General features: G+C 38.7%; 1 protein-coding gene across 4 annotated transcripts in view; it reads right to left on the bottom strand.

The window, feature by feature from the left end:
* Positions 1-8069: 8069 nt before the first annotated feature.
* Positions 8070-15452, bottom strand: part of LOC107653131 (mothers against decapentaplegic homolog 2) — a 30173-nt gene continuing 22790 nt past the window's right edge. For all 4 annotated transcript variants that reach the window (XM_016439766.1, XM_016439765.1, XM_016439768.1 and 1 more), the window contains 8 exons: positions 14261-14454; positions 14039-14173; positions 13847-13921; positions 11789-11842; positions 11407-11619; positions 11034-11171; positions 10790-10934; positions 8070-9467 (listed from right to left, as the gene is read on the bottom strand). In XM_016439766.1, coding sequence (XP_016295252.1) covers positions 9344-9467; positions 10790-10934; positions 11034-11171; positions 11407-11619; positions 11789-11842; positions 13847-13921; positions 14039-14173; positions 14261-14454 — 1078 coding nt within the window. In that variant the 3' untranslated portion in view covers positions 8070-9343. The remainder of the gene's footprint in view (positions 9468-10789; positions 10935-11033; positions 11172-11406; positions 11620-11788; positions 11843-13846; positions 13922-14038; positions 14174-14260; positions 14455-15452) is intronic.

The following is a 15452-nucleotide window of genomic DNA, read 5'->3' on the forward strand; positions in this document are numbered from 1 at the left end:
TTTACGGTGTCCCACAATTACCCAACCAGTCCTCTGCCAATTTTAATCAAGATCACTATCACTGATGTTCAGCTTAACAAAATGAGACTGCTCACTTATTTTGCACACACAATTGTTTATTTGTGCGCTAAAGAACGCCATTTTATCCTAGGCTTACCACATGCAAACATAACACCCACTGTCAAGAATGTTTGCAATTAACAAGAACATGTTGTCTTAAATGAAAGTGTTTTAGGCTTTGATGAACTTGAACAAAAGCCCTTGATAGTGATTCTATTAGCGTGCATTACTGCTGTCTTCTCTAAGAAAATTTACTTAGCTACAGTCAGTACGTATATTGTCAAGTGTATTTTCTTTATTATGAAAAAAAGACCGAGAATGAAATAGATTAGCAGAACACAGAAGAGTACACTCTAGATAAAAGTACAAGGGCCAGCGCTATGTCGCCCAGTACACAGCTATTGTTCAAAACGGATAATAAGCTATCCGTACAAAAGGGCCATTTCCAAAGACGCTGTAGAGCGGGTGTACGGCTGACAGCAGCCCCTGCCTCTAACTGCTCCGAGTGTAATGGGAGGCTCCTTCAACACCTGAGACCATCGCACATTTTCAAGGCCTCCATTCCTGCCACCAAACCTCTCGCCACACTCGCTTTTCTTTCATCTTTGACAAAGCCCTACCTTTGCCTCCTTTTCGCTATTTGGTGAGGAGACATCTCGTCTGCAAACCGACAGGGAGAGGAGGACACAGAATTAAACAAACAAACACAAAGCTCCATGAAGCAATGCTTAATAGAGTCGCACATGGCTCCCTTTTCATCTTCTCAATAGCTGTTCAGGTAGGATCAACACTCGAGAGCAAGTCCTCTCCCGCTTCCTCTCTCAGGGGCCTTGTATCAGTCGCCACTTCACAAGGGAACTTTCTTTCTTGTTCTGACACACTTTTTAATTAGATTGTCCACTGCGCGATCATTTCCACCAGCCCTAGCGAGGTTAGGAGCCTGAGCTGCGCTCTATGTGAAGGTTCTACATAAAAATGTGTGCTATGAATAGCAATACTAAACAACTGGCAATTCAAAGGAGTAGCCAATAATGAAACTTCTGTTTACACACCCACGTGTTGATCCAAACCTCTGACTTTCTACAGTGGAACACAGAATTTTGAATAATGTACTTTCTACCGACAAATTGCTTGTGATGTTCCTCATTTGTTAGTTTTTTTTGATAAAAAAAATAATAATTTGCTAAATAAACATTTTTTTTTTCATTTACATACACAATTTAATGATTAAAATGCCATGTGGTTTAAAAAGTAATAACATTTTCTTTACACCTTATGTCTTTCAATGCAAAAGGTATTTTTTAAATAAATTAACGCCTTAATATTTTTGGAGAATTGCACCAAAAGACAAATTACAACCTGAACTAGCCTTGTCATAAAAATTATTTGATATATTAAAAGATTTCTAGACCTTGACACTTTCATGAAGGTCTGCAGCGGTTCTCTCTATAATATAATTTCCTGTTATGTTTTTTTCCCTTAATGTTTATGCACAACAGTTTAATATTTCTTATATTAATATGCAGTGAAGCAGTTTTGTTTAAAAAAAAAAAAAAGTTCAAGAAATAATAATAAATGATATATTATGCCAAAACAGCCTAATAAGATTTTTCACAGAAGAGTGAGTGCATTGAAGTCATATGTATTTCATTTTATATGTATTTTTGTATAAGTAAAAGGGACAAAAAAAATTTTATGCATCATTGACCCTTAAATTTCACTGTTCTTCACACGTAACATGTAAGGCTTCAGAAGACTGTGATTACTGCAGAAAACTTCTCAATGTCCATGTTACTCACTGACTAAATGGCACTTTGACAAAACTGACCTTGAAATATCCGAAGGAAATCAATTTGAAGTCAATGCCGGAGCAAAAACAGGCCTAAAGATTCAGTCAAGCTGACTTTTCGCCTGAGTCATGCATGGATTTTGGAGGGAGGAGGTGCCTCTGTATATTTAAGGATTAGCAACTCCCCCTTCCCTTAACTGAGCTCCTTAGTTATTAATTTTACTGTTAAATACACAAAGAAAAGCACTTTTATGCAACTCTCATTAATACGCCTTTCTCCTCCATATAGCCCAGCTAGGTGAGAACCATCGCTGTGGCTAATTATTACCTTCATATGCAAATGCCGTTAGTCATGCTTAAAGTGTACTTTTTCTTATTTAATTAATTAAAACAATCATCTATGAACTTTAAATTAGTCTGGTGTAAAATAATCTCTTTTTATCATTTAATAATTAGCAGGCAGTAAAGCGGCTGTATTAATTGCATTTAGGTTTCCGCCCCAGGAGACGCACGAGAGGAATGGATCTCTGCTTCCTGAAATAGCGAATTCCCATGAAGTGAGGAGCTAGGAAGGAAAAGAGAGTGAGAGAGAGGATGAAAAAGAAAGAGAGAGAAGAAAGAAAGAAAGAGAATAAACTCTTTTCTGCATTCTTTCTTTAAATTACCCCTGGGAATCAGAGACAACCCTTAATTAGCCTAGCGCCGTGGTAAAATTGATTGAAATGCAGCACATCAATTATTAAGCGTAACAGTTTTTTTATAACTCTCCCCTGCTTCTCTTTGGGTGGGAGTGGGGTGTGGTAAATCGCTTGGGTGTTACCTCTGAAAACAGATTGCAAATGAGAGGACGACGTTTGTTCAGATCTTCACAACCCCTCAGTATCTCTTACATGCAGCTCTGTGCATCGAAGCGAAGTATCACTGATACTCCTCATGGTTCTTGTCTTCTTTGTTCTGCTGCGATGTTTACATAGTATGTTAGGAAACTATGACGCATACTTTTTAACGCAGCTATTCATGCACAGAAAGAACTGAGGGATTCAACAAGGCTATGTATTAGGCCCTTTTCAAAACTGCTCCAGCTTCTTTTTAGCACTTGCAAAGTGTTATTCCAATCATCTATGTCACCTTTGAAAAAGGTTGGCGTGTCAAAAACATCCTCATCCAAGACTCCAGTTGCTTATATGCAGCTTGACCCCTAAGGTCAAACCATCACTGTCAGTTAAATAACCTCCCTCCTATCTGGAGTGTCACCATTTTCAGGTCAAAACCAGGTCAGTAATTCATAATCTCTTTGTAACATTAACGTGGGATTATTTGTCTCCACTCAAAGCCACCTAAACAGCAAAGTATTTGGGTAATAAGCAGCTGGTACTTCAAATGACTTCTGTGATTACCAAAACAGAGCTGTTAGTTAAAGCCATCTCACTGGCAAATAAAAGTGTTCATTACTGAAACAGTATTAATCGGTTAAAACAGCAATAATCTGTATAATTGCTTTAATTACCCTGCCAATAAAGAGCAACACAAATTCACAGCAAATTTTTTGTCTGTTGGCCCACCAAGTGATTTTCTTTATAACTGCTGCCAGCTGCTGGTAACAAAGTGCATAACAGTTCAGTGCACAAGAGGTATGTTGATTTTTGAGGGTAGGTGATTTCCAATAATTAAAATGATGAGTTAAAATGGTGCTAAAAATACGTCTTTTTAGATTTATTTCCATGTTCCAACAAACATCTGCCACCAAATATGACCTCTCGAAAACAATGAAACAAGAAGAATTGCCAGTTGGACAAGATGTTTCCATAAAATGACACCATAACTTCTTTGTTGGTTGGTCATGACAGAATTGTTGTTTCTGGGACGAACTGTCCCATTTACTACTGTCTTCTGAGGTCTCTTGGGGGTCACTGGCTGGAAGACTACATGACCCCTCTGATGTCCTGTATATCCTGGTCATTGTCGGTGTTTACCATGGAAGGAAAAACTCATTTGAGCCTAATTAATTCTTTGCAGGGCCCTTGTGCTCCAGTTACCGCTGCAGACCTTTGCCAAAGAACCAGGAAAAAGACTTCAGAAGACATCCAACACTTCACACTGGACAAGTCAGAGGGCAGTGCATAAAAGAATCTGTACAGCCCTTTGTAAAGGAGTCCGGGTCAAGTATAGGTTAGGATGATGTTTTAATTAGTTGGCCATAACTTATACATGATTGCTCTTTCCGTATGGCCAAAATTCAACAATGGAGCTACTCTTGAATGATCCTAGAAGAATAACAAGACGGTGGAGGCATTGTGAGGGTCAGTAAGGTATAATATGTAAAGCAATCTCACAGTTAACCAATCATGTGAATGAAGAGACTCAAGACGGCGAGCTCAAAATGGAAAACAATATCATACTTACATTATGGATAGTCGGACATAACAGTATGACCCCGAATACTTACCGGGACCCACAATTGTATAGAGAAGAGCGTCCTCATTGTATTCCCAATCAAGTTGTAAACCCAATAGGCCTATTTAGAATATGTTTCCAGTAAGTCAGTTTGGAAGTAAATATACGTTTTTGGGAAATGTTTTCTGGCACACATTAATGAGCCACTGGGGTTTACACTGTGAAATGCTGCCAAACCAGATGTAACTTCGAGACTAAATGCCACATAAATTATAAACTATTACAATGTAACTTGGAGAAACAACTTAGTGCCTATCCCGACCACAGAGAGGGGTTTTAACGGGAGAGGAATGATTAACAATTGCTGCGATACGCCTCCGAGCTTTTAGCAACTGATTGGCTCTATGTGGTCTTGCCTAACATCAAGGCCCCTACGGACCTAACCAAAGGTGAGGCCTTGATTCAGGGTGAGGTGGCCTAAACACTTCTGCTTCTGATAATAGTGACAACTATTAATAAACAAATAGTTGAATGGCACATTAGTTTTATAGGACATCTCTGGTGCCAAAATTTAAAGTCAAGTGCTTTGTTATAACGAAAATGAAAACTTGGTTTACACATTTACCAATTAGCTTCACAAATATAACAATATTTACATAAATACAGCCTCGTAAAGTGACAAAATTCAATCCTAAAACTCAAGTATCTGTCAAATGTAAATAGAATAGACCGTCCAACAGGCATTTGATGTGCTGCTTAACTGCTCTCAGAAACAATCGTATGTTTCTGAAGCTTTTGCTCCCCCTGGTGGTCAAAGTAAGGAGGCACAGCAGAATTATTATTTCTTTTAATGAAACTGCTGTACTTGGGTTCATCCACCTAGTTCTGTCCTAGCCAGTTACAGAAGATTAGACCTTGGGGGTCCCAGTGGTCAAAAGAGCCTACTTTCATATCAGTGGTATTCTAGCACTGAGATATGCCTGATCATGTTTTCATGTATTAACAATTAGAGAACAAGTATCTTATTATTTTTAGATTCTACATTAGTTTGTGGATTTAGTGTTTTAACATATTTATGGATTCAATTTTAATTTTAGGTGCCATTTATTTTAAAAGATTATTTAGATCATTTGGAAAACTGACAGTGTTTTCACTGTCTGTTTTCACAGACATTTTCAACTTCTCCCTCTCTCTGTCTGTGGTTCCCTCGTGCTTCAAAAAATCCACCATTGTGCCCATACCAAAGAAAAATAAAATCACATGCTTGAATGACTGGAGGCCCGTTGCTCTTACACCCATCTTCAGCAAGTGTTTTGAGAGACTCGTCAGAGACTACATCTGCTCATTACTGCCTACCTCACTGGATCCGCTACAATTTGCATATCGTAGCAACCGTTCTACAGACGATGCTATTGCTTTCACCCTACACACTGCTCTCTCCCACCTGGAAAATAAGAACACCTATGTGAGAATGCTGTTTGTGGACTACAGCTCAGCATTTAACACCATAGTGCCTGCCACACTTGTTGAGAAGCTCCAGAATCTGGGACTAAACAGATCTCTGTGCAGCTGGATCCTGGACTTCCTGACGGGCAGAAGTCAGGTGGTCAGAATGGGCAACAATACTTCATCCCCGCTGACCCTCAACACTGGTGCTCCTCAGGGCTGCGTCCTCAGCCCACTCCTGTACTCCCTGTACACACATGACTGTGCAGCCACACACAGCTCCAACGTAATCGTCAAATTCGCTGACGACACAACGGTGATAGGCCTGATCACCGACAACGATGAGACGGCCTACAGAGAGGAGGTGAGCACCCTGACTAAATGGTGTCAGGAGAATCATCTCTCACTCAACATCAACAAGACCAAGGAGCTGGTGGTGGATTTCAGGAGACAGAGCAGAGAACACACACCCATCACCATCGACAAGACACCTGTGGAGCGGGTAAACAGCTTTAAGTTCCTCGGCGTTCACATCAGTGAGGATCTCACATGGTCTACACACACTAATGCAGTGCTGAAGAAGGCACATCAACGCCTTTTCTTCCTGAGAAGGCTGAGGAAGTGTGGCATGAGCCCCAGCATCCTCAGAACATTCTACACCTGCACTGTGGAGAGCATCCTGACTGGCTGCATCACTGCCTGGTTTGGAAACAGCACTGCGGGCAACCGCAAAGCTCTGCAAAGGGTCGCGCGAACTGCCCACCACATTGTTGGAGGTGAGCTTCCCTCCCTCCAGGACATCTACACCAGGCGGTGTATAAGGAAAGCCCGGAGGATCATCAGTGACTCCAGCCACCCATCCCACAGACTGCTCTCTCTGCTGCCCTCAGGAAGACGTCTCCGCAGCATCCGATCCCGCACTAGCCGACTGAGGGATAGCTGTTTCCCTCAGGCTATCAGACTAATGAACAATCAGAACTAATACACCCTACAGCCTACTCCCACAATACGGTAGGCCACACACTGCACTTTAACTCCAACAGTTCAATACTGGACTATACATACACACTGCATTTAAACACAATAATCTATCTGCTACCACTGGAACACACACCACATATTTTACTGTAGTCAATTTTATTAAATGAAACAACTGACTTGGACTCTTTGAAAATGTTGTGCATTATAGCTTTACTGTTTTATCCGGCTTGGAATGGTACCTGGTCTTAATGAAAATAAGACGGGGTGCTCAATGACACTTCTGCATATTCATACCTTAGACATATTGAATTCACATTTGTGTCAAGGACACCTAAAATTGTAGACACATGAGAATCTCTTTTGGGCACTTTTGTCATTTTTTTTTAAAATAAAGGTCCCATTAGATTACCATGCTGTCATTTCGCTACTTTTCAAGTACAGATATACAAATTATCATTTAGTCTTAACCAAATTATGACTGTCCCACATTCGCAGCATCATTTACACCACAAGCAATAAGTTTATCTCTAATAAAGTTCTCAAGCTAGTGTACTTATTTATCCAGTACACTGTTGGCAAAGAGCATGCTTGAAATAACACATCATGAAACTATTTTGATGACAGTTGTGCGACAACAAGAAAAACAAAAGAAAAAAGACTCCAGACAGGCGCTAACATGAGAATTAAAACTTTTTATTAGTGTATTTATGAAGTCTGCATATGCAACACGCCTGAAAAGCTTATCGCCTGAAGTTCACGTCCTACCAATACATCTCTCTAATGGTAAAACAAGCTCACCAACTGTTAAATGCTTTGCAAAATAGGAGAAAAAAAAGGATCAAAGTAAAATAAAATGATATATACACATTTATATGCATATATGTCTGGTCCACTTTTAGTTCTATTTGGTTTTCTTTCCACACCCAGTCCAAAATGGCAAACAGAATGTTCCCAGTGTCTTAATGGCCGCTTATCAGCTTAAAAAAAAAAAACGGGCCACATCTTCGTCAGCTTTTTACCAGATGCACTTAAAGTACAATCGCAAGAGTAGTTAAGATCAATGAAGGAAAATACAGAGACAGAGGTGGGAAGAGGGGAATGCATATTTGCAACGCCTGGTCACTGCCACAAGTAAAGAATAACAGACAGCTATATCACAGTCATTAGTAAAAGTTGTACAACGAGCACGCACACTAAAGTTGCACAGTTCTCCCTGTAAAAGCAACCCATTTAGTCTTGTTTTATTCCCCAATTGCAAACAAACAGAACCCGCAGGATGAGCTTGCCCTTCAGGTAAACCGTACTTTGAGGGGCGGTGGGTTATACAGTATTGTGTTGTGAACATGGGAGGAAAGCAAATGAAAGAAAATTAAAGTCAGATGTATTTCATGGGGGTTCGAGATCAGGGCGAAACGTTAAACTGGGACAACAGCTTGAATTAGAAAGCGGAGGAAGAGGAGAAAAGATATCTGCACTTATAAAAATTCCATGCTAAATAACGTTTTCGTATGATAGGACATCTCATTATGAAGCCATGTTCCTTTAAAAAGAGGGCATGATCTAAAAAAATATTCAGTTCTAATAAAAAGGAAGAGAGCTTTAAAGATCTTAAATATATTTATATATAAAAATACATGAAAATACAAAAAGTAGCTAAAAGAAAGATTAAGGGAAAAAAAATCTTGTAATTGTGTGAAGGATAACCTATTAACACTTAAAGCTTAAATACTTGGATTTGTTTTTTATTTTTTGTCGTTTTTATTTTAAAGATCTGGACTGTACGAGACGTTTTAATAACCTTCGAAAGTCTTTGTTCATCCCTAAAAGAAACAACTTTCTGGAGAAACCAGACTCCAAAAATCACTCCACAGCTAACTAGTGAATATTTCACCCAGTGAATAAAAAGTTAATTCCGAGGGGCGGCATAAAGTTCGAATTGAACATGGGCTCTTTTTTTTGCGCTAAACATTCTATAAGTCTGAAGAAAATAAGCACGACTTACAGCAGCATACCTCAAATCAAAGGCAACATTCTTATATAGTGGTTTTGGGAAAGAAATAAAAAAAAATTCAAATAAAAGTATCTTTTGGTATTACTGAAGAAATCAAAATCCATGATTAAGTCTTAACGTGTCAATCTACACAATAATAACGTGTATAAAAACAAATAACATGACTTTTTGCCAGAAAAAGTAACCTCCTTGAACGACTGAATTTGGATCGGCATCCAGGAAAATTAATCGTTAAAAGAGTTTCAGAGTATTTACTTCATCAGGGGGAAAAAGCCTTGCTGCTACAAGTGTGGGAAGTTATCAACTGCCTTCTTGAACTTCCACACAACATAGGCACCTTCCCTCCTTCTCGAAAACCATGAAAATAAAATAAAAACCAATATACATTTCAAATTCTATTACTAATACATTTAATATTGAGGGTTTATGAAAGAAAACAAGAGAGAATTAAAGGTGCATGAAGCTGATGAGACAGCAAGTGCTGCGTTCAGGTCCGAACGGAGAGAACATCAGTGTCAGGAGGACAGAGATAGAGAAAGGCTCACGGGTACTATGAAAGAGAAAGAGGGGGCGGGGTTCGAGTAAGTCTTCGAGTTGTCGGTAGATGTGATTGTAGAATCAGTCGTTTTGGGGGCAGAGGACAGAGAGCTTGGTCACGGCGATTAGGACATACTGGAACAGCGTACGGAGGGCGAGCCCATCTGGGTCAGGACCTTGTCCAGCCACTGCAGGGGGCCATTCAGGTGAAGCTCGATCCAGCAGGGGGTGCTCGTCACCGTCTGTCGTCTACAGAACCAGGATGCATCATGGGAATCAGATTTGAATTTCAACTGCATTCAGTAATGTTCAAGCTACAATGGTGACGGCTTGATGGCTTGGTTCTTGAATATTCATTTCGCGTTTTAATTCTTACTATAGCGAAGACTTTGCTCATGAATATTAATTAGCCTCAGAAAAAGTTGCATAGCAAAAACCTCATTAATATAAATGAGCGATGCTTTTGCCATGATACCCATTACCCATCTGTACTACCAATACTGTACAAAAACTGGTATGGTTTCATTTCTTCCAGTTTTGTTATTGACTACATATTGAAAAACTGCTACTTTCAACATCCACGATTACTACAAGCACGTAGGAAGTAAACGTTCTGGCAAAACATGAAAATTGGTGATGCAGTTAACTAATTGTGGATATCAAAAGCAGAATAAAAGGAGAGAAAAGCAAGTTTAACACTTATTTCAGCAATAAAAATACAAAAGTGAAGCATGAGATGATTAATTCAACACCAAAGACTGGTAAATAAAGTGAGGTTAAGTGCATAAACTATATTTAAATATAATATTAAATATTTGGAGGGTTGCATAACAGCTTTCGGATTCCTCTATGCATTTATTTTGAGAAATAATGAATCATACATTTCACTACAAGCATAACTTAAACCCAGCTTTTACACATTTTTACTTCATTTTAGTTTTACTTCATTTTTTACCATTATATACAAAGGAAAATTAATGGTTTATATTCAAAAACGTATGTATGCATGTAAATAAATATATATATTTATACACACTTACACATTTTTGCAGTGTTTTTTTTTTTTTACCTTCACAAAATTTAGAGAAAAATTGTCTAGTTGTGTCTATCTACAACTTCAATTACTTTTCTTATATATTTAAAAAAATATTTTTTGACCCATTTTCTGGTAAACACACACAAAGAAAATATATATATAGCTTAAAATATATTAGAGAGAGAGAGCGAGATAGAGATAGAGAGAGAGCGAGATAGAGAGAGAGCGAGATAGAGATAGAGAGAGCGAGAGAGAGAGAGAGAGATAGAGAGAGATAGAGAGAGAGAGATAGAGATAGAGAGACAGAGATAGAGAGATAGATAGATAGATAGAGAGATAGATAAGATATAGATAGATAGATAGATAGATAGAGAGAGAGAGATAGAGAGATAGAGATCCTCTCATCCCTGAAAAAGTTAAATTAAAAGGTGCTTTACAACCTCCCCTAGCAAAATAGTTCAAGTTTACAGATGTACCGTTTAAGACTTTTTTGCGATTGGCAGAGTTGTCAGTGAGGCGGTTTGATTGTCCATACCTGTACTCGGCTCCCCAGCCTTTGACGAAACTCATGCGAATGGTGCACATCCTGGTCAGCTGATATACAGCCTCAAAGCCCTGGTTCACCGACTGAGCCAGCAGTGCCGCAAACTCCTGGTTATTGAAGATCTTCAGGTTACAGCCTAAGAAAAAGGATATGATTAGGTCATAATGGTTGATGTAAATTTCTGGATGGTGGATGGATGGTACAGAGGACAATGAAAAGTGAGTGAACCCCTTACCTGGAGGGATTTTACAGACCGTCGCAGGGTGCCAGCCATACCTCTGATTACAGTTAGGGCTTTGAACAAAGATGGCGCTATCGCTAAGACATTCGGCAAACACTTCCCCACCAATATAATACAGCCTGACCCCTCGTCCTAATCAAAAAACATCGACACAAAAAAAAAAACAACAACGTTGTTTTGGACCCCATTGACGTTCATTGTACAGACAAAGACGATCTTCAAAATATCTTCTGTAGAAGAAAGCAAGTCATATAAGTTTGGAATGACATGATCAAATAAAACATGCCAATTTTCATTTTTGGGTGAACTGTTCCCTGAAATTCCACTTTAACAATTGATAGTAGCACAGCTGAAGATGTCTTGGTACCTATGTGTCTCCGGGTCATCTCCACGGTGGCGTTGCGGTTGACGTTGGACAGCAGGCCCAGGCAGAAGCGCTCTGAGTTGGAGGGGTCTGTGAAGCCGTCCACAGTGAGGGAAGGCTGAGAGGCGTGGAATGTTTCTCCGACCCGCTGGTTTAGTTCATAGTAAGCTATAGAGCACCAAAATGCAGGCTCTGAGTAAGTCACTGGCTGAAGGTCTAAAACAAGACGAAAAAGACCGAATGTAAGAACAACTTGACAAGCTCAAATGTACTGTGCAGTGCATAGCCATTGTATGACTATGTTAGTAAACCTCCTCATTTCTTAAGATTATAAGGACTTTGAAGATGTATTTAGAATGAGTTTAAGCAGTTAGTAAGGTCTTACCCATGCCATGATTGACAGGCGAAAGTGTGCTTGGTGACAGTTCTGCAGGAGAACCTGACGGGAAAAAAAAAAGGTTTCTTACAATAACAAAGGTAATGGCAACACAAGAAGAAATAACTAGATGTTATGGTGCTTGCCCATGTGAAACTTGTCATCACTGTTAGGGTGTTCTATGACATAGCTCAGGTCCATCCTTCAATGGGATTTTTTTTTTGTCTGTTTTATCGTCTTTCAAGTCAAAATAGCCACGATTTGAGGAATTATTCCCGTCCATAGCACAAGTGAAGTTTAATTCTTATGGTTACGGGTTCAAACAGACACCTAAATTCCAAGTATGAGTGGTAGCAAAAGGCAGTATTGCACTAAAAAGGAAATTCTTGGTAAAAACAAACTTCTGGACACAACAGGCCGAAAACCAAAAAGCTGCAATGTAATTGAAGTAGCAACAGATTTTCTCTTCTGCATTGAGACATACAGAGTGAGGCCCTGTCCACACGAACGCGGTTATTTTTAAAAACCGCAGCTTTTTCTATGCGGTTTGGCCATTCGTCCACACGCAAATGCAGCACCAGTTCACTGAAACTGAACATTTTTGAAAACGCCTGGCAGGGTGAAGATTTTCAAAAACTCTAGTTGCAGTGTTATCGTGTAGACAGCGAAACCGGAGTTTTTGGCTTGTGACGTCGGCGCCTGCACTGCTACCTCCGCCTACTGGAAACTTTTTCAGGCTTCTGATTGGCCAACATGGCTTTACGGTTGAGATTATATCGCCACCTGTTGGTTTGGCATGCTCTTGACAGTGCTTCATAGCATGCGTTTGCATTTTCATGTGGACGGAGATTTTTTTAAAAACGGAAGGAGGAAAAACTATTGTTTATAAATATACCCGTGTACGTGTGGACATGGCCTAAATTATAAAGTGGGCGAGAAAAAAAACAAAAAAAAACCACAGGTAATGGACTTGGTTCTATCCATCAGTGAATTGGACAAGGCAGATCTGAATGCGAACTTGCAGATGACGTCACCAGAGAGAAATCAGTCACTTCACTGGAAGATCGTATTATGGTATTTTATTAAAAATTACGAAGTTAATAATAATAATCATTATCATCATAATAAATATTAAACATGCATGGATAAATCATTAAGATCAATAACAAACATTTAGAAAACAGTGAAATGTCATTTAATGTTGACTTCGAATTTAGACTTTGTTTGAAATAACTATAGAAATTTTAAGTATTATAAAATTTAGGTCACAAGGTAAACTTTTCCTTCAGGTACTATCGTAACTTCTGTCAGGTTAGCACTTGCTGTCTGTAAATTCTGGATGCTAAAGCAAAATCAGTAAACTGCTTTAAGGCTGGAATACAACTACATGAGAAATTTTTGCCCTGATTTACAGTCCACAAAAATAAAAAGGTTTTGGTAAAGTTTTTGTTCTTTTAACTACATTTTAGTCTCGTCTTTTTTCGTCAACGATATTGCATGTTCATTTAGTCTCAGTTATCGTTTAATGACCTTATAATCGTCTCGTTTTCGTCAGGGGAAAAAACCTAATTGACGAACATTTTTCGTCATAGTTTTCGTTAACGAAATTAACACTACCTGATTTACAGTCTGATCGAGGCACAGACCCGGAATCCTAACTTGAAGCTTTAAAAAAAAACCCCAGAGTTTGTTGTCAACGGAATAACTTGAAAGTCTGTTAGTGTGTGCTCCTCAGTCTTTTAGCGTATGATGATGAATATTTTAGCATATGAGGATTTTCATCTGTAACCACTTACAAAGTCAGCAATTGTATAATGCCCAGTTTTTAAAATCTGATCACATTTTAACAGTTCGGTATTGCACTAAAAACCACTTGTTCTTTCCAGGGAGGTTTAAGAAGTTCATTATCCAACTTTTAGTACGCAACTGCATTAGATACTTTATTGAAAGTCTAGATGGAGCTTGGGAAGGAAACTACTGCAGTAAAAGCACATTATGCTTTACTGTCTAAAGTGCAAGCACACGTGGCTGTCATTCCCATGTAGTGCTGTTACTATGGGAATGTACCTGTGTCCATACTTTGATTCATCTGCTGGTCGCTGGCCTCCCCATCCTCACTGATGTATCCCGGTGGAGGAGTTTCTGGACACATTTAGAAATCACAAACAACTTGTTAGAACTCTTAAACTACACAATAACGCACAGAGTCTTTGGTCTTAAATTTCTAGGTAAGACACATGGTGTGAAATGTGCTCCTACCTGGTATATAATTGTTAGGAGGCTCGATCCCTGTAGGGAAGTTGGTGTTTTCAGGTATGGAGTTGGTGTAGTCGTCCAGAGGAGGCAGCTCAGTCAGGATCTCCGTGTGTCTTGGCACGAGGACAGGAGGAAGAACTACAGGAGCGAATGTTCAGATGATTGAATGAACGCTCAATAGGAAGTGTAAAGCTGTATCTGTTCAAATGACACACATTTCCATACCTGGCGTCTCCACCCGCTGGTAGTGGTAGGGGTTGACACAGACTTCATCCTTCTTGAGGTTGAAGGCGTACTCGCAGGTCTCGATGGCGCGCAGCTCGTGATGGCTGTGCAGGTCGGGCCATCGCCACAGGCGGCTGTAGATGACATGAGGCAGACCTTTGCGGTGAGATACTTGCAGACGCCCATCCAGAGATCTGACCCAATTGTCCACAGAGAGGGCGAGAGAAATGGGGAGAGAGGGAGCGTGCCAAATGAGCAGAGAAAGACATGCATGGATGGAGGGAAGAGGGAAGATGGTGAGATTAGACAGCACGTCATAACCAACTACAGAGACACAAGCTTCATCTATTATGATTCAAACATCTGTAAGTATAGCTACAACAACAGAATACTAATATTTTAAATCACCGGTTCTCAACTAATGGTTGGTGACCCACAAAATGGGTGGTATACATCACAGAAGAAAAACAATTCTAAATGCAACTAACCATAATAGTGGTAAGTTTTAAAATGTGGGAAAAGTTTCATCTTAATTTTAATATGCATCCAATGAAAATGTATAACTTTAAGTTGCATATAAGATGCCAGTCAAAAGTTTGGAGTCTGTGAGATTTTTTTTTTAATGTTTATGAAAGTTTCTTATGCTCAACAAGGCTGCATTTATTTGATAATCAAACTACGTATACATGCATATACACATACATATATATACACATATACATATACACATATATATATACACGTATACATACATACATATATATATATATATATATATATGCACACGTATACATACATACATATATATATATATATGCACACGTATACATACATACATATATATATATATATGCACACGTATACATACATACATATATATATATATATGCACACGTATACATACATACATATATATATATATATGCACACGTATACATACATACATATATATATATATATGCACACGTATACATACATACATATATATATATATACACACGTATACATACATATATATATATACACACGTATACATACATATATACACACGTATACATACATATATATACACACACGTATATATACATACATATATATATATATATATATATATACACGTATACATACACACACACATATATATATATATATACACACACATATATATATATATACATATACACACATATAT

The sequence above is a fragment of the Sinocyclocheilus anshuiensis genome, unplaced genomic scaffold (genome assembly GCF_001515605.1).
Source record: "Sinocyclocheilus anshuiensis isolate Anshui unplaced genomic scaffold, SAMN03320099.WGS_v1.1 scaffold131, whole genome shotgun sequence".
Lineage (NCBI taxonomy): Eukaryota > Metazoa > Chordata > Actinopteri > Cypriniformes > Cyprinidae > Sinocyclocheilus > Sinocyclocheilus anshuiensis.